The sequence below is a fragment of the Cherax quadricarinatus genome, chromosome 10 (assembly GCF_038502225.1).
Source record: "Cherax quadricarinatus isolate ZL_2023a chromosome 10, ASM3850222v1, whole genome shotgun sequence".
NCBI classification, from domain to species: domain Eukaryota; kingdom Metazoa; phylum Arthropoda; class Malacostraca; order Decapoda; family Parastacidae; genus Cherax; species Cherax quadricarinatus.
This window is the reverse complement of record NC_091301.1, coordinates 47,654,893-47,679,657: the sequence shown is the minus strand read 5'-3', so window position 1 is coordinate 47,679,657 and position 24,765 is coordinate 47,654,893. Positions and strand designations below refer to the sequence as shown.

The 24,765-nt window shown below is 37.2% G+C and overlaps 1 protein-coding gene across 6 annotated transcripts in view; it reads right to left on the bottom strand.

Annotated features, from left to right (window-relative positions):
* The window catches only part of LOC128688066 (vesicle-fusing ATPase 1-like), a 273,716-nt gene that overhangs the window by 223,970 nt on the left and 24,981 nt on the right, over window positions 1–24,765 (bottom strand). For all 6 annotated transcript variants that reach the window (XM_053775780.2, XM_070083811.1, XM_070083813.1 and 3 more), the window contains exons 2-3: window positions 19,949–20,037; window positions 12,185–12,317 (exon numbers count right to left, since the gene is read on the bottom strand). In XM_053775780.2, the coding sequence (XP_053631755.2) occupies window positions 12,185–12,317; window positions 19,949–20,037 (222 nt within the window). The remainder of the gene's footprint in view (window positions 1–12,184; window positions 12,318–19,948; window positions 20,038–24,765) is intronic.

Genomic DNA, 24,765 nt, shown 5'->3' with positions numbered 1-24,765 from the left:
AGGAATTCAAGGAGTACATAGAAACTGAAGGACTGAAACCTGAACAAGTGTTTAATTGTGATGAAACAGGCCTGTTCTGGAAGAAAATGCCAAGCAGGACCTACATTACTCAGGAGGAAAAGGCACTCCCAGGACATAAGCCTATGAAAGACAGGCTTACTCTTCTCATGTGTGCCAATGCTACTGGTGATTGCAAAGTGAAGCCTTTATTAGTGTATCACTCTGAAACTCCCAGAGCGTTCAGGCAAAAGAATGTCCTCAAGGATAATTTGTGTGTGCTGTGGAGGGCAAACAGTAAGGCATGGGTCACTAGGGAATTTTTCTATAACTGGTTACACCATGCATTTGCCCCCAATGTGAAAGATTACCTAACTGAAAAGAAATTAGAACTTAAGTGCCTCCTGGTGTTAGACAATGCCCCTGGTCATCCTACAGACGTGGCAGAGCGACTTTATGGGGACATGAGCTTCATTAAGGTGAAGTTTTTGCCTCCTAATACCACTCCTCTCCTGCAGCCCATGGACCAGCAGGTTATTTCCAACTTCAAGAAACTGTACACAAAAGCTCTGTTTGAAAGGTGCTTTGTAATGACCTCAGAAACTCAACTGACTCTAAGAGACTTTTGAAGAGATCACTTTAATATCCTCAATTGTATAAACCTTATAGGTAAGGCTTGGGAGGAAGTGACTAAGAGGACCTTGAACTCTGCTTGGAAGAAACTGTGGCCAGAATGTGTAGACAAAAGGGATTTTGAAGGGTTTGAGGCTAACCCTGAGAGGATTATGCCACTTGAGGAATCCATTGTGGCATTGGGAAAGTCCTTGGGGTTGGAGGTTAGTGGGGAGGATGTGGAAGAGTTGGTGGAGGAGGACAATGAAGAACTAACCACTGATGAGCTGATAGATCAACTTCAAGAGCAAGAGGCCAGACCTGGGGAAACTGGTTCAGAGGAGGGGAGAGAGAAATTGAAGAAGTTGCCTACTACAAAGATAAAGGAAATCTGTGCAAAGTGGCTTGAAGTGCAAACCTTCATGGATGAAAATCACCCTCACACAGCTATTGCAAGCCGTGTTGGCAACCTGTACACTGACAATGTTGTGAAACACTTTAGGGAAGTGATAAAGGAACGAGAGGTACAGGCCACTATGGACAGATATCTTGTGCGAAAGAAGTCCAGTGACTCTGAAGCTGGCCCTAGTGGCATTAAAAGAAGAAGGGAAGTAACCCCAGAAAAGGACTTGCTACCTCAAGTCCTAATGGAAGGGGATTCCCCTTCTAAACAGTAAGAAGATAATGCTCTCCCCTCCTCCCATCCCATCAATCATCACCAGATCTTCAATAAAAGTAAGTGTCATGTAAGTGTGCATGCCTTTTTCAGTTTGTGTGTATTAAAATTAATATTTCATGTGGTAAAAAAAATTTTTTTTCATACTTTTGGGTGTCTTGCACGGATTAATTTTATTTCCATTATTTCTTATGGGGAAAATTCATTCACATAACGATTATTTCGCATAACAATTACCCCTCTTGCACGGATTAAAATCGTTAACCGGGGGTCCACTGTACGTCCGAAACCCTGAAAGGGTTAAACGTCATATATTACATTAACCCTTAAACGGTCCAAACGTATATATACGTTCACGTGCGTAGCGCCCCAAACGTATACGTGTATATACGTTTTCTTTGTCATTCATTCAACATTGCCACGATAAGCGTGAGTCACCTAGACATGAGAGAATGGGTGTGTGCACTCACTGTGCACCATATGAAAATAACTGGGGATGCCTGCGTACCATATGCTCTTCTTTCCTATTTAAAAAAATTTTTTTTCTCTCTCAAAAAATCTGGGGCGCTACACGAGTGAACATATATATACGTTTGGACCGTTTAAGGGTTAATATACACATTTTTATTAATCCATGCATGATATTTTTTCAAAATTATATAATAAACATGATACATAACATATAAAGATGGTAAATACACTCCACAGTAGAATAAATAAACATAAATATGAGATATGGGAGCGAGACGACTTATACGAGTGATGCCATATTAGTAATGATAATAATCACCAAGACTCATTAAATGTCGTATATTACGTTAATATACACATTTTTATTAACCCTTTGGGGGTTTCGGACGTACTAGTACATCTTACGACCCAGGGTTTTTGGCGTACTAGTACGCCTAAACTCTAGCGCCCTCAAATCTAGTGAGAGAAAGCTGATAGGCCTACATATGAAAGAATGGGTCTATGTGGTCAGTGTGCGCAGTATAAAAGAAATCCTGCAGCACATAGTGCGTAATGAGAAAAAAAAACTTGGACCGTGTTTTTGGATTAAAACAGCGACTTTGCACTGTATTTTCGTATGGTATTTATTGTTGTATTCTAGTTTTCTTGGTCACATTTTATAGAATGGAAGACATGTTACAGAAATTGAGATGATTTTGACTGGTTTTACAAAGAAAAGTACCTTGAAATTGAGCTCAAAGTAGCAGAAATGTTCGATTTTTACCAAAGTTCAAAAGTAAATAAATCATGCCAAGCGTCCAATACACATCAACTGGTGAGTCTAATATTCTTTCACAAGTGTGCTGATATTATTTATACCATTTCTACACTAATGCAGTAGTCTGCATAACAGTAAATCTTATTTTTTTTTTTTAAGAATAAAAATTCAAAGTGGAAAGCCAAAGAAATATAAGAGGGGCCTGGGGATGTGACTAACGAACAGAGAACTTGTTATTTTAGTGCCAGGAATGTCTTTCTTGTTTATTCTGGACCCTATTCGGAAATTAGCATCTTTTGAAATTTGTGTGAAATTGGCAAAATTGCTAAACTCTGACCACTCTATTGGATAGTTTAAATTGATAAATGGGTGGTTTCTTGTACTCATTCGATAGAAAAAATGGAGTTCTAGCGAAATAGTTATGATTTTTGTCGACTAGCACACTGGAATTGGCCGAAAATAGGGTTCAAAGTGGGCAAAATCGGTGATGCATAAACATCAAGACTGCTAACTTCACGAGAGCATAATTCCTTAAGTTTTCAATCAAATTTCATACTTCTGTTGTCATTATGATCGGGAAAAGATTCTCTATCTTTTCACAAGAAAAAATTATTTTTTTCTTTTTTTGAAATTTGGCCGACCCTGAGAACAAGTCTCTGAGAGGACCTGTCGACCCCCAAAGGGTTAATCCAACTATGATATTTTTTCAAAATTATATAATAAACACGATACATAACATATAAAGATGATAAATACACCCCAGAGTAGAGTAAATAAACATAAATATGAGAAGTGGGAGCCAGATAACTTGTACAAGTGACGGCAAGAATAACATTTTCTCTAGTCCAACAAAAGAGAAAATGTGTTACTGGGGGTAACTGTAGAAAATTACTCCTTTCATATGACTACACTCAGAGCGTCATTTCTTCTAAGAAATGGTGTTACATGATAATGGGAGTGTTTCTCATTATTTATTCTACCGTATCAATGTTGAGACAACTTGTACACAATGTAACTTGTACAAAACCAGACGTGTACACTTTGTTAGTTTACATAACTCACGCACGCCTGGTTTGTTTACATAACTCCACAAGTGTCCTCTCTCATGTACTCATTCTCTCTCTCTCTCATTTATTTGTTTTATCTCGTTTACTCACCTCTGACCCTACATTAAGACTACAAATATTTTAAGGGAAGTAATGAGTGAACCGTATATGCATTTTATTGTTCTGGGATGCTTAAATGTTAGAATATTATGTGTGGATGGGGTGGCCGGAATGGTAGCCCGGCTGACTACCATACATACCACACTTGATTTCTTACAATAAATACTACTTGTCTCACCCTAGATTAAGACTACAAATATTTTAAGGTAAGTAATGAGTGTACTATATGTGTATTTTACTTTTTTTATTGTTTTTTAATGCCTAGTTCTACTGCTAACCCCAATGGAAATAAGTCACACAGTCTGACTTTTTTGGGTTATCCTAGGTACTTTACATATATGCTGCTATGTATGATAATCTATGTGACTGCATTTGTGTATATCTGAATAAACTTACTAACTTAATACAGTTGGCATCGATTAACGATAAATCCGAGTAGCGATACATTTTATCGCAAAAATTTTGCCTCGACTAGCGCTAAAAAAACCCGACCAATGCTATTTGTTCCGTTCGAGACGCGTCCACTTTGGCCTGAGCGCGCCTCACTTGTCCCATGGGTGCCAGTGTTTACAAGCCAGCCAGCCACCGCGGTCGCTTCCAAACATACAATTGAAACATTTCATATTATCACAGCCTTTGTAGTGATTGCACCTGCAAAATAAGTCACCATGGGCCCCAAGAAAGCTTCTAGTGCCAACCCTACAGCAAAAAAGGTGAGAATTACTATGGAGATGAAGAAAGAGGTCATTGCTAAGTATGAAAGTGGAGTGCGTGTCTCCGAGCTGGTCAGGTTGTATAGTAAACCCCAATCAACCATCGCTACTATTGTGGGCAAGAAAACGGCAATCAAGGAAGCTGTTTTTGCCAAAGGTGCAACTATGTTTTCGAAACTGAGATCGCAAGTGATAGAAGATGTTGAGAGACTCTTATTGGTGTGGATAAACGAAAAACAGATAGCAGGAGATAGCATCTCTCAAGCGATCATATGTGAAAAGGCTAGGAAGTTGCATGACGATTTAATTAAAAAAATGCCAGCAACTAGTGGTGATGTGAGTGAATTTAAGGCCAGCAAAGGTTGGTTTGAGAGATTTAAGAAGCGTAGTGGCATTCATAGTGTGATAAGGCATGGTGAGGCTGCCAGTTCGGGCCACAAAGCGGCTGAAAAATATGTGCAGGAATTCAAGGAGTACATAGACAGTGAAGGACTGAAACCTGAACAAGTGTTTAATTGTGACAAAACAGGCCTGTTTGGGAAGAAAATGCCAAGCAGGACCTACATTACTCAGGAGGAAAAGGCACTCCCAGGACATAAGCCTATGAAAGACAGGCTTACTCTGTTGATGTGTGCCAATGCTAGTGGTGATTGCAAAGTGAAGCCTTTATTGGAGTATCACTTTGAAACTCCCAGAGTGTTCAGGAAAAACAATGTCCTCAAGGCTAATTTGTGTGTGCTGAGGAGGGCAAACAGTAAGGCATGGGTCACTAGGGACTTTTTCTATGATTGGTTACACCATGCATTTGCCCCCACTGTGAAAAATTACCTAATTGAAGAGAAATTAGACCTTAAGTGCCTCCTGGTATTAGACAATGCTCCTGGTCATCCTTCAGACGTGGCAGAGCGACTTTCTAGGGACATGAGCTTCATTAAGGTCAAGTTTTTGCCTCCTAATACCACTCCTGTCCTGCAGCCCATGGACCAGCAGGTCATTTCCAACTTCAAGAAACTGTGCACAAAAGCTATGTTTGAAAGGTGCTTTGTAGTGGCCTCAGAAACTCAACTGACTCTAAGAGAGTTTTGGAAAGATCATTTTACCATCCTCAATTGTGTAAACATTATAGGTAAGGCTTGGGAGGAAGTGACTAAGAGGACCTTGAACTCTGCTTGGAAAAAACTGTGGCCAGAATGTGTAGACAAAAGGGATTTTGAAGGGTTTGAGGCTAACCCTGAGAATCCTATGCCAGTAGAGGAATCCACTGTGGCATTGGGGAAGTCCTTGGGGTTGGAGGTTAGTGGGGAGGATGTGGAAGAGTTGGTGGAGAAGGACAATGAAGAACTAACCACTGATGAGCTGCTAGATCATCTTCATCAGCATGAGGCCAAACCTGAGGAAACTGCTTCGGAGGAGGGGAGAGAGAAATTGAAGAAGTTGCCTACTTCAAAGATTAAGGAAATCTGTGCAATGTGGCTTAAAGTGCAAACCTTTATGGATGAAAATCACCCTGACACAGCTACTGCAAGCCATGTTGGCAACCTGTACACTGACAATGTTGTGAAACACTTTAGAAATGTCATAAAGGAACGGTAGGCACAGGCCTCTATGGACAGATATGTTGTGCGACAGAAGTCCAGTGACTCTGAAGCTGGTCCTAGTGGCATTAAAAGAACAAGGGAAGTAACCCCGGAAAAAGACTTGCTACCTCAAGTCCTAATGGAAGGGGATTCCCCTTCTAAACACTAAGATGATCAACACTCTCCCCTCCTCCCATCCCATCAATCATCACCAGATCTTCAATAAAGGTAAGTGTCATGTAACTGTGCATGTCTTCTTCAGTTTGTGTGTATTAAAATTAATATTTCATGTAGTAAAATTTTTTTTTTCAATACTTTGGGGTGTCAGGAATGGATTAATTTGATTTCGACTAACGATAATTTCGATTAACAATGAGCTCTCAGGAACGGATTAATATCGCTGGTCGAGGGTCCACTGTATACGTTAGCGTAAACTTGTTATCTAGTATTTGTATGCATTTATAAGTGGAAAAAAGAGGTGTTTCACTTTACGGTGATTTCCGCTTTACAGCAGCAGCCTGGAACCTAACCTGCCATATAAGTGGGGCCCTACTGTACTTGTAGTATATAAAGACATTATTATTATTATTATTATTATTATTATTATATATATATATATATATATATATATATATATATATATATATATATATATATATATATATATATATATATATATATATATATATATATATATATATATATATATATATATATATATATATATATATATATATATATATATATATATATATATATGTCGTGCCGAATATGTAAAACTGGTCAATTAGCAAGAACTCATTTAAAATTAAGTCCTTTCTGAAATTTTCTCTTATACGTTTAAAGATATATTTTTTTTCATTAATGTTAATGTAAAAATTTTTAATTTTGCACCAAAAGAATCTTAGAAAACTTACCTAACCTTATTATAACAAGAACAATTTATTTTAGCCAAACCCAACTAAATATATTTTAAATATGTTTACAATAATTTAGTAATAAACAAACACAATCAAAAATATTTTTTTCGTTAGGTTCAGAATGATTTTGGCGAAATTATTGCATACACAAATTTTCACTTGTCCTATATGGCAAGATGAGCATTGCTATTTAAGCCAAGATCGCAAGTTCTGCCTATTCGGCCTCAGAAACTCAACTGACTCTAAGAGAGTTTTTGAAAGATCATTTTACCATCCTCAATTGTGTAAACATTATAGGTAAGGCTTGGGAGGAAGTGACTAAGAGGACATTGAACTCTGCTTGGAAAAAACTGTGGCCAGAATGTGTAGACAAAAGGGATTTTGAAGGGTTTGATGCTAACCCTGAGAATCCTATGCCAGTAGAGGAATCCATTGTGGCATTGGGGAAGTCCTTGGGGTTGGAGGTTAGTGAGGAGGATGTGGAAGAGTTGGTGGAGGACAATGAAGAACTAACCACTGATGAGCTGCTAGATCATCTTCATCAGCATGAGGCCAAACCTGAGGAAACTGCTTCGGAGGAGGGGAGAGAGAAATTGAAGAAGTTGCCTACTTCAAAGATAAAGGAAATGTGTGCAAAGTCACTTGAAGTGCAAACCTATTTTGATGAAAATCACCCTGACACAGCTACTGCAAGCCGTGCTGGTGACTATTACACTGACACTGTTGTGAACCACTTTAGGAAAGTCATAAAGGAACGAGAGGAACAGGCCTCTATGGACAGATATGTTGTGTGACAGAAGTCCAGTGACTCTGAAGATGGTCCTAGTGGCATTAAAAGAACAAGGGAAGTAACCCCAGAAAAAGACTTGCTGCCTCAAGTGCTAATGGAAGGGGATTCCCCTTCTAAACACTAACACCTCTCCCCTCCTCCCATCCCATCAATCATCACCAGATCTTCAATAAAGGTAAGTGTCATGTAACTGTGCATGTAATCTTCAGTTTGTGTGTATTAAAATTAATATTTCATGTGGTAAAAAATTTTTTTTTCAATACTTTTGGGTGTCTTGCACGGATTAATTTGATTTCCATTATTTCTTATGGGGAAAATTAACTTGACTAACGATAATTCTGACTAACGATGAGCTCTCAGGATGGATTAATATCGCTGGTCAAGGGTCCACTGTATATTTATATACAGCCTTGGCACACGTCTCGACCCACAGACCATCCGCATCGGTGTTGCCCTTCAACTTGCCGCCCCTATTCTCGCCGAACACAGGTGTATTTGTGGCAGTGAAGCAGCAGACCGATTCGGGTACCATGGTCTTGTGTGCCGTAAATCCGAGGGAAAGATTGCAAGACATGAGGAGGTTAATGACATTATCAAGAGGAGCCTCACAACAGCTGGATGCCCAGCAGTAAGGGAGCCACCTCAACTATGCAGATCTGATGGCAGCCAGAAGCGTCCAGATGGTATCACCCTTCAAGCCTGGACAGATGGGAAGCAGGTGGTGTGGGACTATACATGTGCATCTACCTTGGCTGATACCTATCTCCAATACACCAGGGAGGAAGGAGGGGCAGCTGCCAGCTTCAGGGAGTCCCAAAAATCTAGAAAATATGGAGAACTTGCCCATCATTATATGTTTGTTCCCATAGGCTCAGAGACCCTTGGCTCATGGGGAAAGAGTGCATCTAAATTCCTTAAGGAGCTGGGAAAAAGACTCATCAGGGTAACTAGGGATCCCAGGGCAGCTAGTTTTCTGTTCCAGCGGCTCAGTGTGGCTGTTCAAAGGGGTAATGCCTGCTGTATTTTGGGCACACGCCCCACGTCTGACTTAACCTGTGTAAAAACTCAATGCACACAAAAGGCCCAAAAATCTGGAACTGCTTCCCTGAAGACTCCAGATGTTCCCTATCAGCCAACCACTTCAAAGTTACTGTTAATATGATCCTCACAATTATCTCATCATATTTAGTATCATTTCATGCAACTAGCTTCATTCCTATCATATTTTTTATTATAAGTTTTATTTTAAATTACCGTCTACTTTATTGTAAGTATTATTCTCATTTACCCTGCTATGATTTTATTTGCCCATATACAGCAAGTCACTCTCACTGAATCAATTCTACTGTGAATATCATTAAAGTTTTATATACATACAAGTAAAATACTATTACATCACATCCTGTAATATTAATTACAGTCAATTACTTTTACTATTATTATGAACATTATTAGAAGTTCATTTTGAATTAATGGAATAATCCTAAAATAGAATAATCTAAGTGTTATAATTTTATCTACTTCATATACATTTGTTGAATATTCATGTAATCTATTTTATTCTGAAAATTATTACTGTCTCATATACATATGTAAAATACTACAGTCCTTCTTGATATAAGTTAAGTTTAAGCTTGTCTGAAATGTTCTGAATTACAAAGGAAATTTCCATGTGAGAGATATAAAGCCATCCAACTGTTGTACAATGTATCATGTGGAGATAAATTAACAGACTGACTGATTGATATTACAATGTCTACCTTGCCTCTCACTACCAGAAAAATTATATCAGTGTCTACCTTGCCTCTAACTATAATGAGAAGTTATATCAGTATCTACCTTGGCTCTCACTACCATGAGAAGTTATTTCAGTGTTTACCTTGCCTCTCACTACCAGAAAAAGCTAAATCAGTATTTACCTTGCCTCTCATTACCATATGAAATTATATCAGTGTCTACCTTGGCTCTCACTACCATGAGAAGTTATATCAGTGTCTACCTTGCCTCTCACTACCAATGGAAGTAATATCAGTGTCTACCTTGCCTCTCACTACCATGAGGAGTTACATCAGTGTCTACCCTGCCTCTCACTACCATGAGAAATTATATCAATGTACAAATTTGGAACTTGGCAGATATGTAACTTAGGATTCTCTGTGTTTTATATAATTTATGATACTGTGTTTTATGTAGCTCAAGATATTGTGTATTTTATGCATAAAGGATCAAGAACATTCATGTTTCCTGAAGACACCTGCTGTCCCTGTTCACCTATCAGTAAAATAGGTTCCACTTAACATAATGCTAAACGGATCACCCATCACAAGACTCCCAGAGGGAAAATTCCTAGGAATCCACCTTGACAGTAGTCTCAAATTCCAGATACATATACAACAAATTTCCAAGAAAATCTCTAAGACAGTAGGTATACTATCAAAGATACAGTACTATGTTCCACAATCAGCTCTCCTTGCACTGTATCATTCACTCATCTACCCTTATCTCACATATGGAATTTGTGCATGGGGATCAACAACATTAAATCACCTAAGACCACTAATAACCCAGCAAAAGGCTGCAGTCAGAATGATAAATTCCCACTCTCAACAACACACTCCACCAATATTCAAAAGTCTAAATCTGCTCACCGTCAAGAATATCCATACTTACCATACCACGGGCGGGATTTGAACCCGCGGTCAGAGAGTCTCAAAACTCCAGACCGTCGCGTTAGCCACTGGACCAGCTAGCCACAATAAGATTCGTCCAACTACGTATATTTCTACACCATAGGAAGGTTAGCATAGGCACCACTGTGACCACAGATGCAAGTTTTTACAGACGAATCTCCAGCTAGCGTGGCAGTGATGAACTCTAGCTCAATTCCCCTCACTGCCATCAACATGACTCACGAAATCGTAATGACACGATTGCAAACAAACCATACCATGGGCGGGATTTGAACCCGCGGTCTGGAGTTTTGAGACTCTCTGACCACGGATTCAAATCCCGCCCGTGGTATGGTTTGTTTGCAATCATGTCATTACGATTTCGTGAGTCATATCCATACTTATTCATGTGCCTGCTACATACATAGAACACTACACTCAAACATAAACCTTCCACTCAAACTTCTCCTCACCAACCTTTACAGGACACACAACCACAACACAAGACACAGATCTCTTTTTGATGTACCCCATATCTCACTGTGTAAAAACTGTATGCACATAAAGGGACCCAAAATTTGGAATTCATTACCAGTAAATACTAAAGTAACCAGATCTGAACACCAATTTAAGGCTCTTCTCAAAAACCACCTACTCACCCTAAACTAAATACTCAATACTCAATATTTAACTTTACCCAAAAATTACCTAAATTTTAAAACTTCAAATCTAGATGCATAAAGTTCATATATTATTAATACTACATTGTAGTATAAATACCTACCCAAAACAATACTGCCTTACACCCAATTGTAACATTCTCATATTGTAAACTACTTTCAACAACTAACAATGTTATATTCCCCTAACTTAATTTCAATATTCATTATTTAAACTATTATAATTAGAATAAAATTACTGTCTGCTATAAACAAAAAAGATGTACAACTTAAACAAACTATGATCAATTTCTGTAGTATTAAGTAGTCTGTAAGCCATTAAATTAAGTCTGCCCATAATGCCTAGGCATGATAGTGGCTCTTTGCACTGTACCTCATCATTGTAATTTCATAATCTCAATGTACTCTTACAAAGAAATAAAATTTATATGTTTGTTTGTTTTTGTTTGTTTTATGGATGTTAGTTGACTGGTGTGGGTCACATCCTGGAGACGAAATTGACCTAATTTACCCGAAATGCCCTGCATAACAAGGGAGGCTTTCCACATATATAACAGTATGTCACTGATGTTAGCTAGGCCTGTATACCTTGTACATGTACTTGTAGAAATAAAGATTATTATTATTATTATTATTATTTATAAATGAAACACATACACAACACTTGGGTTTCTTTATTGCTGCCCATCCTCTTAACTGCAGCCATTATGGCACTGTTGTAAAAACAGTCAAATGGGTAGTTATTGATGGAGCCTTGAACAGTTGAAATATGACTATTGTGCATTAGCTGTATACAGAAGCTGCCTATTTTCTGTTTGTGGGGTAGACTGTTTTATTGTCTTTTATATTAATAGATTTTCCAGTGTGATCTAACTTAACCTAACTTAGAAATATGCTGCAATTCCTATGTGAAAAAGTGAAATAGTTATTAGAAAGATGGGTTGCTTTATTGATACAATGTTTTGTTTGTGCAGCAGACTTCTTCAGTCAAATATAGAGATGATTATCATACTGGAGACTGCCATTATCACCATTATAAAAGTCACCACTGAATTCAGCTGAAAAAGCCTGAAATGCATCGCCAGTAAAGGCATCTGAGTGCTGCATGTCAACTTGTTAATATTGAATTCCATTAATGATGAAGCTTTCATCTTACCTCCTGGTCCAAGGACAGCACCGCCTGCTTCCTGTGAATGGCATTAAACCCAATGTATCCAGGCTTAATGGAGCGATCATGTTTGACTGTATAGATGTACTTCTTGCTATAATCCACAATAATTAATACATACCTGGAAAAAACAAAACATACATTCTACTCATAATTACCACTACATTTATGTATACAATACATTTGGTATATGAAAAAATTCTATAAAAATTCTCATTCCCATCATATGGCAATGGTAATCAATACTCTTCTAACACAGCAAGTCAAGCAAATGCTGTTCTCAGCAAATTCAACAACTTCAACAACACATTAATATTCAGTTACAATGTTAGATCCCCAAGTGAAAACTATGATGACCTCCCAGCACTCCTAGATTCTATAAATGCTAAAATTTCTTATCATTTTTGCTGAAACCTGGCTTAACCCTTTGACTGTTTTGGTCGTATATATACGTCTCACGAGTCAGTGTTTTGGACGAATATATACTCAGTAACTCTAGCGGCTTCAAATCAAGCAGGAGAAAGCTGGTGGGCCCACATGTGAGAGAATGGGCCTGTGTGGTCAGTGTGCACCACATAAAAAAATCCTGCAGCACGCAGTGCATAATGAGAAAAAAAAAAGACTGTTTTTTTTAAATAAAATGCCGACTTTGAGGTGCATTTTTGTATAGTATTTATCGTTGTATTCTCGTTTTCATGGTCTCACGTGATAAAATGGAAAACATATTGCAGAAACAGAGATGATTTTGATTAGTTTCACGATGAAAACGACCTTGAAATTGAGCTCAAAATAACGGAAATGTTCGATTCTTACCAATGTTCAGGAGTAAGCAAATCACACCACACATCCAATACACGTCAACTGGGGAGTCTAATATTCTTTCACTGGTGCACTGATATTATTTATACCATTTTTACAATAATGCAGTAGTCTGCATAACAGTAAATTTTGTATTTTTTGTACGAATAAAAAATCAAAATAGAAAGCAATAGTAATATAAGAGGGGCCTAAAGATGTGACTAATGAACAGAGGATATGTTATTTTAGTGCCAAGAATGTCTACATTGTTTATTCTGGACCCTATTTTGAAACTGGCATCTTTTTTAATTTGCATGAAATTGGCCAAATTGCCAATTTCTGACCACTTTATTGTGTAGTTCAAATCGGTAAATGGGCGGTTTCTTGTATTCAATTGATAGAAAAAATAGAGTTCTAAAGAAATAGCTATGAGTTTGGTCAACTGGAACAACGGAATTGGCCAAAAACAGGGCTCAAAGTCGGCGAAATCGCCGATGCGTATATGTCGCCGAGACCACTAACTTCGCAGGAGCATAAGTCTGTGAGTTTTCAACCAAATTTCGTACTTTTGGTGTCATTACCATCAGGAAAAGATTCTCTATCATTTCATAAGAAAGTTTCAGAAAGGGTCTTGTGACAGTCAAAGGGTTAAACATTACACAGCACACATCTTTACCATACCTGGTTACACAGACATTCACAACTGCATACCTAATCCAACAGTGGAAGAGATGCCATCTACTACTATAATGAACTAACATGCAGTAACTCTACATGTATCAGTGATGAATATGCTGAATATATATTTGCTAACTTTGCAACCAAAAATAAAAAAAAATAGTACAGTTGGAGCAGTCTACAGGCTACCTCATACTAATATTCCAACCTTCAGTAACAAATTAAAGAACCTAATAACCAATAAATGATTAAACAATCATTATCTAATACTTGCTGGTGTCTTCAACATTAACCTTGTTCAAGATGAATTTCTTAATAGCGTGTATAATTCCTTGCTTATTCCAGCTATGACAAATGCATCCACACTTGACCACACCTGGACTAATATAACAGCTCCCCTCAAAGCAGGGATAATCAGACACTAAACACGAAGTTAGGATTACTACCCCATCTTCATGAAACCAACATATTTAAGTTAACACTTGATACTAGTAAGATTTCATTTCATCTCCATGATGAAGCATCATTAAATAACTTCACTACAGCAGTAAGTTACATTGATTGGCATAGAATGTTTACTAATGAAAGGAACATTGATGAATGGGTCAATATTTTTCTACAAAAAATACAAAACCTCTATAACAGGCATTCTCCTATTAAAAGTAAGATCACAGCAAAGAGACTAAATAGCCTGTGACTAACAAATAGCATCCTTGGGTCCAGTGATCAAAAAAACATAATGAAAAACAGTAGAGACTGAGATTAGTAACTCAAGAACAAACCTAAAGCTATGCATCAGTACTTACACATTAATAAGGAAGTCTAAACAACTATATTATGCTAGCAGGTTCAATTAAATAAAAGGTAAACATGAAGACAACCTGGATCATACAATCTCAAATCCTGGGCTCTCAGAAACTGACCAAAACTAGAGATATTGTCCTAACTAAACCCAATGAACCTTATGTCCAGCCTGCTGAAACAGCCAATATGTTAAATGAATTCTTCTCTACTATAGGATCAAGTCTAGCTAGCAAAATCGCAAGTAACAATGCTCATGAGAGTGACTACCTTGCTGGAAGTATTCCAAACTCCCTCTATCTGACTCCAATTTAGCCTACAGTGGTCTCCTTGAAAATAACTTCACTGAAAAATAAGTCAGGTAACCAAGCTTCACTAATCATTCCGTCACTCCTCCATGTGCTCCTCCGTTTTTCGTGGATTATCATGGCCTTTTTCCCATGCCAGAAGTGCAAAATTATGTAAGTGAACTTATAAATTATATCTCTCAAATGCTTGGAAGTAATCTAGAAATAAAATAGTACACACTGAGCCAGAAACAAGGAAAGAAGTGTGCGCGTAAGATAGTAGTGGTGCCATTCTTACACAAGGTCAACTATAAGCCTAAAGTGCAGTGTGAAAACATTAACTTAGTATGATCTCTGCAAGAGAAAAGAAAGCCTCCATGAAAATAGAGCATCATACATAGTGATTCAGTGTATATCACAGTACAGTGGACCCCCGCATAACGATGGCATCACATAGCGATTTTTCCGCATACCGCTTACTTTTATCGCAAAATTTTTGCCGCGCATACCGATTAAAAACCCGCTCACCGATTTTCGTCCGAGACGCGTCCAATGTGCCCTCAGCCAGCCTCACATGTGCCGCCCGTCCCATTGTTTACCAGCCAGCCTCCGCGGTAACATCCAAGCATACACTCGGAATATTTCGTATTATTACAGTGTTTTCGGTGCTGTTTCTGGAAAATAAGTGACCATGGGCCCCAAGAAAGCTTCTAGTGCCAACCCTGTGGTAAAAAGGGTGAGAATTAGTATGGAAATTAAGAAAGATTTTGAAGGGTTTGGGGCTAACCCTGAGAAGCCTATGCCAGTTGTGGAATCCATTGTGCCTACTTCAAAGATTAAGGAAATGTGTGCACAGTGGGTTGAACTGCAAACCTTTAGGATGAAAATCACCCTGACACAGCTGTTGCAAGCCGTGCTGGTGACTATTTCAATGTGTTGTGGCCCATTTTAGACAAATCGTAAAGGAACGGGAGGTACAGAGCTCTATGGACAGATTTGTTGTGCGACAGAGGTCCAGTGACTCTCAAGCTGGTCCTAGTGGCATTAAAAGAAGAAGGGAAGTAACCCCGGAAAAGGACTTGCTACCTCAAGTCGTAATGGAAGGGGATTCCCCTTCTAAACAGTAAGAAGATAATGCTCTCCCCTCCTCCCATCCCATCAATCATCACCAGATCTTCAATAAAAGTAAGTGTCATGTAAGTGTGCATGCCTTTTTCAGTTTGTGTGTATTAAAATTAATATTTCATGTGGTAAAAAAAATTTTTTTTCATACTTTTGGGTGTCTTGCACGGATTAATTTTATTTCCATTATTTCTTATGGGGAAAATTCATTCACATAACGATTATTTCGCATAACAATTACCCCTCTTGCACGGATTAAAATCGTTAACCGGGGGTCCACTGTAGTACACAGTGTACAGATAAGATACCAAAATAAGTGCTGTGGTAAATAAGAGTGTATTCTCTTGAAATAGGCCTAGTGGATACCAGTTGTGTATTCAGTTGCCAGGGGTCACCAGGCTCCTACCATGTGAGACAGTTGTTTAAAAATTTATACTTACAGCTAGTCCTACATATGTATAGTGATACCAGGAGTACAATACAATGGAAACACGAAAGGGTGAACAAATCTTGTAGAACTAGTATTAAAAGAATGTACAGGTCATGGAAATAAAGAAAAAAAAAAGCAATTGCCAGTGAATGCAATATACACAACAGTAAACCCAGTACACACTACAAAGAGCATTTCCTTTAGTAAATCCTCACACCAGTGCCACAGCTAAAAAGAGTGTCACCATAGTACAGCCTCTCCTCACCTAGAAACGTACTCGTTTACTGACGCCTCGGACTTATGACAGGCTCTCTGACCAGTATTTATACCTAAATAATGCATAGTAGAGATGATATCCTCTATTCTGTTTATTTTAATTTACAGTGAAACCTCCATTTGCGAGCGCATCCATGTGCGAGTTTTTCCAAATACGAGCAGTCGATCGGTTGATTTTTTGCTTCCATACGTGAGCGAAAATTCCACAAGCGAGCGGGCCTCAAAGGAGGTTCCTTGACACAGGCGAGGGGCTCTTGCTCTTGATCTAGAGAATTGGATCTCATTTGTTTGTTGGGCTATTTTGTTGAAACTTGGGCAATGTATGACGGAAAGATGCTTCTTAACGGACACCAAAAATGAAAGAAATCGGACCATAAATAATGGAGTTCACTTCTCATCAATTAGCCACCCCTTAGTGGTATTTTCGTATGGTTTTTATGCTTGTATTCTCACTTTTTTGGTCTCATTTGATAGAATGGAAAATATATTACAGAAATAGATATGATTTTGAATGGTTTCATGGCGAGAACTACCTTGAAAATGAGCTCAAAGTAGCAGAAATGTTCTATTCTTGCCAATGTTAAAGAGTAAACAAATGACATCACTTCCATTCCAATATGCAGTTATGAATGGATTAACATTATTTATACAATTACTGCAATAATGCAGTAGTCTGCATAACAGTAAATCTTCTATTTTTTGTGTGAATAAAAATTCCAAATTATTTATATTGTAATAATAATAAGAAGAATAAGAATAATACGTATAATAATAATAGTATAATAATATAATAATAATAATAATAATAATAATAATAATAATAATAATAATAATAATAATAATAATAATAATAATAATAAAACATATAATAACATGTATAATAATAGTGTACTACAGGTCCGCCATCACAAATCCGGTCTAACTCACACCCACCCACATCTACTCATGTATTTATCCAACCTATTTTTAAAGCTACACAACGTTCTGGCCTCTATAACGGTACTTGGGAGTTTGTTCCACTCATCCACAACTCTATTACCAAACCAGTACTTTCCTATATCCTTCCTGAATCTGAATTTTTCGAACTTAAAACCATTGCTGCGAGTCCTGTCTAGGCTAGATATTTTCAGCACACTATTTACATCCCCTTTGTGTGTGTGATGAATGGTTTGAAAAACCGACAAGTTGAAGATTATTCGTTATTATCAGTTATTCGGTTCCTTCAGTTATTCGGCACTAATTTTGGCTAACATAATTTCAAATTTCTAGGGTCGCCACACCAACCTGCTGGTACTGTTTGGTGGCGCTACTTGCTGCGTAAGTCATTCCAATTTCTTTTTCTCCATTTATTGTTATAACCTCCTTACTTTTAGCCCTAGCCATGGTTCCAACGAATAAAAGAAATGCTTCTCATTATGTAAAGCACCGACACAGTACATTATCCATTAAAGATAAGGTGGCTTTGAAGCCACTGTCGGTTGCCATGAGCTCAGTCTCATGATGCAGGAGAATATGCTTTATTATTATGCTAATATCAACACTACAGCTTATTTGCCTATCACAATTGATCTAATATGACATAATAAACAATATAAATAACATAAAACATGTTAAATACTCCAGAATAAATAATATTTGGCATTACACCGAGCAGTTCGACGGAGGTATGAAGAGGATATGGGATACAAGTACCAAGGAAAATTCTCAGGTCTCTACCTCGATGGCAACTTTAAACTGAACACCCACATTCAGCATATAAAGAAAGGTATCCAAATCAGTCAGCATCCTTTCCAAAATTTGTTATTATATACCTCAAACAGAACTACTTACATTATACAGCCTCTCCTCACTTAACTCTTAAACTGCTCAAATGTAGATCTACGTTCACGTGCATAGCGCTCTGACCTTGACTTTCCTTATTTGAAAGCATGTAAAAAAAAAGTAGATCTACGTTCGGAGCCCCCCGCATGTGGACGTAGATCTACATTTGAACAGTTTAAGGGTTAATGATGGAAGTCCGTTTCAAAGACCATGTCAGTAAATGAACTCGTCGCTAAATGAGGAGCATACTATAATGGTAGTGGGTTTGTGTCAACCATCTTTGATACTGTTTTAATGTCACATTTGCACCATTTATAACATATCTGGTATATTTTTAAATGGTTATACAACAGTGTACTGTATATTTCAATAAACAGAATAGAGGAAATCAGCTCTAATATACATTATTTAGGTATGCATACTGGTCAGAGAGCCTGTTGTAAGTCCTGTCTACACAATCTACTGCCAGACAACACTCCCCCACTCTTTAAAATGTTAAACTTACTTAATATACAGTACATAAAATTCACTCATACTTCTGTGCTTACTACATATACAGGGCAATCAATAGAAACAAAAATCTCTATGATATTCCCCCATGTCTGACTCAACCTGTGTAAAAACTCAATACACATAAAAGGACCTAAAATCTGGAACTGCTTCCCTGAAGACTCCAGATGTTCCCTATCAGCCAACCACTTCGTAGTCACTGTTAATGTGATCCTCACAACAATTATCTCATCATATTTAGTATCACTTCATGTAACTAGTTTCAGTCATATCAGAATTTTTATTAGAATTTTAATTTTGAATTACTGACTACTTTAAATACTGTATAATGTAAGTATTGTTATTCTGATTTATCTTGTTAGGAATGCTATCTGACCAGATATGTACACTGTACTGTTCTCATTTAATTAACTCTACGGTGAATATCATTAAAGTCTTACATACTATCTCATCACAGTCTTTAATAATACAGTTAACTGATTTCACTCTTATTGTAATCTATATTAGAATTTCATTCTGAATTAAGAGAATAATCTTAATATAGTATAGTAGGGTGCAAATATATTGTGAATATCTCATAATACATCTTAGTCTCTAGCTTAATTAAGGTAGTTAGGGTTCTTTTCTTTTCAGAAGAGTTTACTACCATCTTCTGGCAACCATCCAGCTGTGGTGTTACCCTGCAACTCTCATCAGTGCTACAATAGCTGTTGTTCTGCAAGGCTATTCCTGCAAGCTTGCTCTGTGAGTGAATGTAGCTTTGCCAAATTCTCCCCTTCAATTCATGATTTATTTGAAATTCATAATGGATGTTACACCTAAGAAGCATGCATGTATTGTAGCATTTAGAAAACATGTTAATTTGAGTATCAGACAGATCACCAAAAATATGAAGCTAGCAAAGTCAATTGTTGGTCGGATTCCAAAGAGAGCTAACGACACTGGTGATTGTGTCACATTGATACAAGTCACATTCTTTGACACCATACCATGAAATACATGATGAAGCAAACGTGACAAAACACTTACTTGACATTAAGAGGGAAGTCGTTCTCATTAACAATGATACAGTTGGTGTATGAAAGTTCTTCATGGGGACACTTGGCAACCTTCATCATCTGCAAAATGATGTAGTGCAAATACAGTATTAGTTTAGTATGAATCCAGTAGAGGTTTAGTGGTGATACAGGAATGGTTTACTGGTGATACAGTATTAGTTCAGTAGTGATATAGTAATGGTTTAGTGGAGATACACTAATGGTTGAATGGTGATACACTAATAGTTTAATGGTGATGCACTAATGTTTTAGTGGTGATAGAGTAATGCTTTTATTGAAAAATGGTAATGTTTTAATGGTGATACATAATATTTTTAACCCTTAAACTGTCCAAATGTAGATCTACGTTCAAGTGCATAGCACTCCGAACATAGATCTATGTATTTTATATGCTTTCAAATGTAAAAATGTAGTTCTACGTTCGGAGCGCTACGAACGTGAACGTAGGTCTACATTTGGACAGTTTAAGGGTTAAAGAAAAACAGTAATATTTTAATGGTGATACAATAATGTTTTTAAAGAAAAACAATAATATTTTAATGGTGATACGGGTCCACTATCACAAATCCGGCATCATTGGGACCTGTAGTGTGCTGGATTACTGAGTTTGCCAGATTACAGAGTGGTTAGGTTAGAATACACTTAATAAAATTAACTAACTTGACTTACACAAGAAAGTTCATTGAACATTGGCAAAAATCGAACATTTCCGCTACTCTGAGCACAATTTCAAGGTACTTTTCATTGTGAAACCAATCAAAATCATATCTATTTCTGCAATATATCTTCCATTCTATCAAATGAGACCAAAAGAAAGAGAATACAACCATAAAAACCATATGAAAATATACCTCAAAGAGGCAGCTAATGGCGGAGAAGTGAACTCCCTTATTTATCTTCATTGATTTTTTATTTTTGGTGTACGTTAAGAAGCATCTTTCCATAACACATTGCCCAAGTTTCAATAAGATAGCCCAACAAACAACTGAGAAAAAAAATATATATACCAAAAATCATATATGGCAAGCCAAAGCCAGGTACTGGAAATAAGTCACTTTGTCTGACTTTTCTGGGTTATCCTAGGTTCTCTATACATACACTGCTATGTATGATAATCTATGTAACTATATTTGTGTACACCTGAATACACTTACTTATTTACTTACTTCTGTTCTGTAGACTGAGTACAAGAAGCTGCCCATTCACCTATTTCAACTACCCAATAAAGTGGTCAGAAATTGGCAATTTGGCCAATTTCACACAAATTTCAACAAATGCCAATTTCAAAATAGGGTCCAGAATAAACAATGCAGACATTCCTGGCACTAAAATAACATTTTCTCTGTTCATTAGTCATGGCTCCAGGCCCCTCTTATATTACTCTTGCTTATCATTTGGAATTTTTATTCACACAAAAAATAGAAGATTTACTGTTATGCAGACTACTGCATTATTGTAATAATTGTATAAATAATGTTAACCCATTCATGACTGCATATTGGAATTTGGACTGGCAGGCGCACACGTACAGTAGGGCCCCACTTTACGGCTTTTCAATTTATGGCGTTCCGCTAATACGTTCATTTCAAATTATGACCAAAACTCTCTATATGGCTCCCCCACCTGACTTTCTAATATGGTCACCGCACCCCACCCGGTTTGTTTACATTCTCTGTGAGCTCCATAAGCACTACGTCTCTCCATTATGTCTGGAAACCCCAAAATTTCAAGTGTTTTTAAAGTTATTTCATATTTTATATATACATACTCTGATAATTATGCTTATGTATACCTGTACCTAAATAAGCTTACACACTGTGCTGGCGTGCACGTACACATTAAAATCAGTACGAGGGTCTTATGTCTCGAGAGCCATATTAGTAATGATAATAATAATACTCAATAATAATCACCGAGTCTCATTAAATGTCATATAATACATTAATATACACAATTTCATTAATCCACCAATGATATTTTTTTCAAAATTATATAATAAACATGATACATACCATATAAAGATGATAAATACACCCCAGAGTAGAATAAATAAATATAAATATGAGACGTGGTAGCCAGACAACTTGTACGAGTGGCGGCAAGAATGATGTTTTCTCTAGTCCAACATAAGAGAAAATGTGCTGCTGGGTGTAACTGTAGAAAATTATTCCTTTTGTATACCTTCACTCAGAGCGTCATTTCTTCTAAAAATGGTGTTACATGAGAATGGGAGTGTTCCTCTATTTATTCTACTGAATCAAAGAAGAGACAACTTGTACACAATGTAACTTGTACACAAACCAGACATGTACACCTGGTTTGTTTACAAAACTTGCATTCGCCTGGTTTGTTTACATAACTCCGCAAGTGTCCTCTCTCATGTACTCATTCTCTCTCTCTCTCTCTCTCTCTCTCTCTCTCTCTCTCATTTATTCGTTTTATCTCGTTTACTCACCTCTAACCCAACATTAAGGTACAAATATTTTAAGGTAAGTAATGAGTGAGCTGTGTATGCATTTTACCACTCTGGGATGCTTAAATGTCATAGAATATTGTGTGTGGGTGGGTTAGCCTGGTATGGTAGCCTAGGTGGCTACCATACATACCACACTTGATTTCTTAAAATAAATACTACTCGTCTCACCCTAGATTAAGACTACAAATATTTCAAGGTAAGTAATGAGTGTACTATAGGTGTATTTTACTTTTTTATTGTTTTTAATGCCTAGTTCTATTGCTAACTTAATATATGCTTGTGTAAACTTGTTAGCTAGTATTTATATGCATTTATAAGTGGGAAAAAAGTGTTCCACTTTACGGCGATTTCCGCTTTACGGTGGTAGCCTGGAACCTAACCTGCCATATAAGTGGGGCCCTGCTGTATTAGACAGTGACTTCATTTGTTTACTCTTAAACACTGCTAAAGAATCAAACATTTCCACTACTTTGAGCTCAATTTCAAGGTACTTTTCATTGTGAAACCAATCAAAAGCATATCTATTTCTGTAATACAGTGGAACCTCAAATTTCGAATGTATCGCTTATCGAACTATTCAAAAATAGAACCATTTTTTCGAACCAACTTTGTCCCTATTATCGAACTCGCCCCTATTTTTGAACCGCTGCATACCAGACCTGTCCGGCAGCCCACTCTGTCCATGTCCTCATGCAGGTGCCGTGAGCCAGTCTGGTTTTGTTGATGCTTGAGTGAACACTAACCTGCGCTCTCATTCAAACATTTTATGATTATTTCATTGTGTTTAGTGCTTGTGGACTGTGAAATAAGCTACAATGAGCCCAAAGAAACTTGCTAGTGGTACCCCTTTGGTAAAGAGAGTGAGAAACACCATAGATGTGACGAAGGAAATAATACAGAAGTGGAATGATGTCCAAATGTTTGTGGAGAAGTACCACCCTAAGCAAGCTGAAACAAGCCATCTTTGCAACAAGTTCAGTGACAGAACCATGTCCCATTTTAGGGAAATCTTAAAGAGGCACCAGAATTAGAGAACTGTGGACAGATATTTTATGAGACAGGGGTCCAGTGACTCTCAAGCTAGTCCTCGTGGCATTAAGGCTTTACCTTAAGTCCTCATGGAGGGGGATTCTCCTTCCAAACACTAATCCCAACTCACTCTCTCCTCCTCCCTATCTTCCAGATGCCATCACCAGTCTTCAATAAAGGTAAGTAAAGTGTTATTTTACATGTTTATTTATATTTATTAATACATAATTGAACACTATATTTGTTGTATGTAAAACAATAATTAATCTCTATAAAATGTATTTTTTTGTGAATATTTTTGGGCTTCTGGAACAGATTAATTGTATTTCCATTATTTCTTATGGGAAATATTGCTTCGCTTTTCAGACTTTTCGAATTTAGAACAAACTCCTGGAACGGATTAAGTTCGATATTTGAGGCTCCACTGTATATCTGCCATTCTATCAAATAAGACAAAAAAAACGAGAATACAACCATAAAAACCATATAAAAATATACCGGTATGGGGAGGTAAACCCTTTCAGGGTTTCTGACGTACTAGTACGGCTTACGCACCAGGGTTAATGACGTACTAGTACGCCTAAATTCTAGCACCCTCAAATCTAGCAAGAGAAAGCTGGTAGGCCTACATATGAAAGAATGGGTCTATGTGGTCAGTGTGCGCAGTATAAAAAAAAATCCTGCAGCACACAGTGCGTAATGAGAGAAAAAAAAAACTTTGACCGTGTTTTTGGTTTAAAACAGCAACTTTGCACTGTATTTTCGTAAGGTATTTATGGTTGTATACTAGTTTTCCTGGTCTCATTTTATAGAATGGAAGACATATTACAGAAATTGAGACGATTTTGATTGGTTTCACAATGAAAAGTACCTTGTAATTGAGGTCAAAGTAGCAGAAATGTTCAATTTTTGCCAAAGCTCAAAGGTAAACAAATCATGCCACGCATCCAATACACATCAACTGGTGAGTCTAATATTCTTTCACAAGTGCGCTGATATTATTTATACTATTTCTACACTAATGCAGTAGTCTGCATAACAGTAAATCTTCTACTTTTTGTGAGAATAAAAATTCAAAGTGGAAAGCAAAAGAAATGTAAGAGGGGTTCTGGGGACATGACTAATGAGCAGAGGAAATATTATTTTAGTGCCAGGAATGTCTTTCTTGTTTATTCTGGACCCTATTTGGAAACTGGCATCTTTTGAAATTTGTGTGAAATTAGCAAAATTGCTAATTTCTGACTACTTTATTGGATAGTTGAAATCGGTAAATGGGTGGTTTC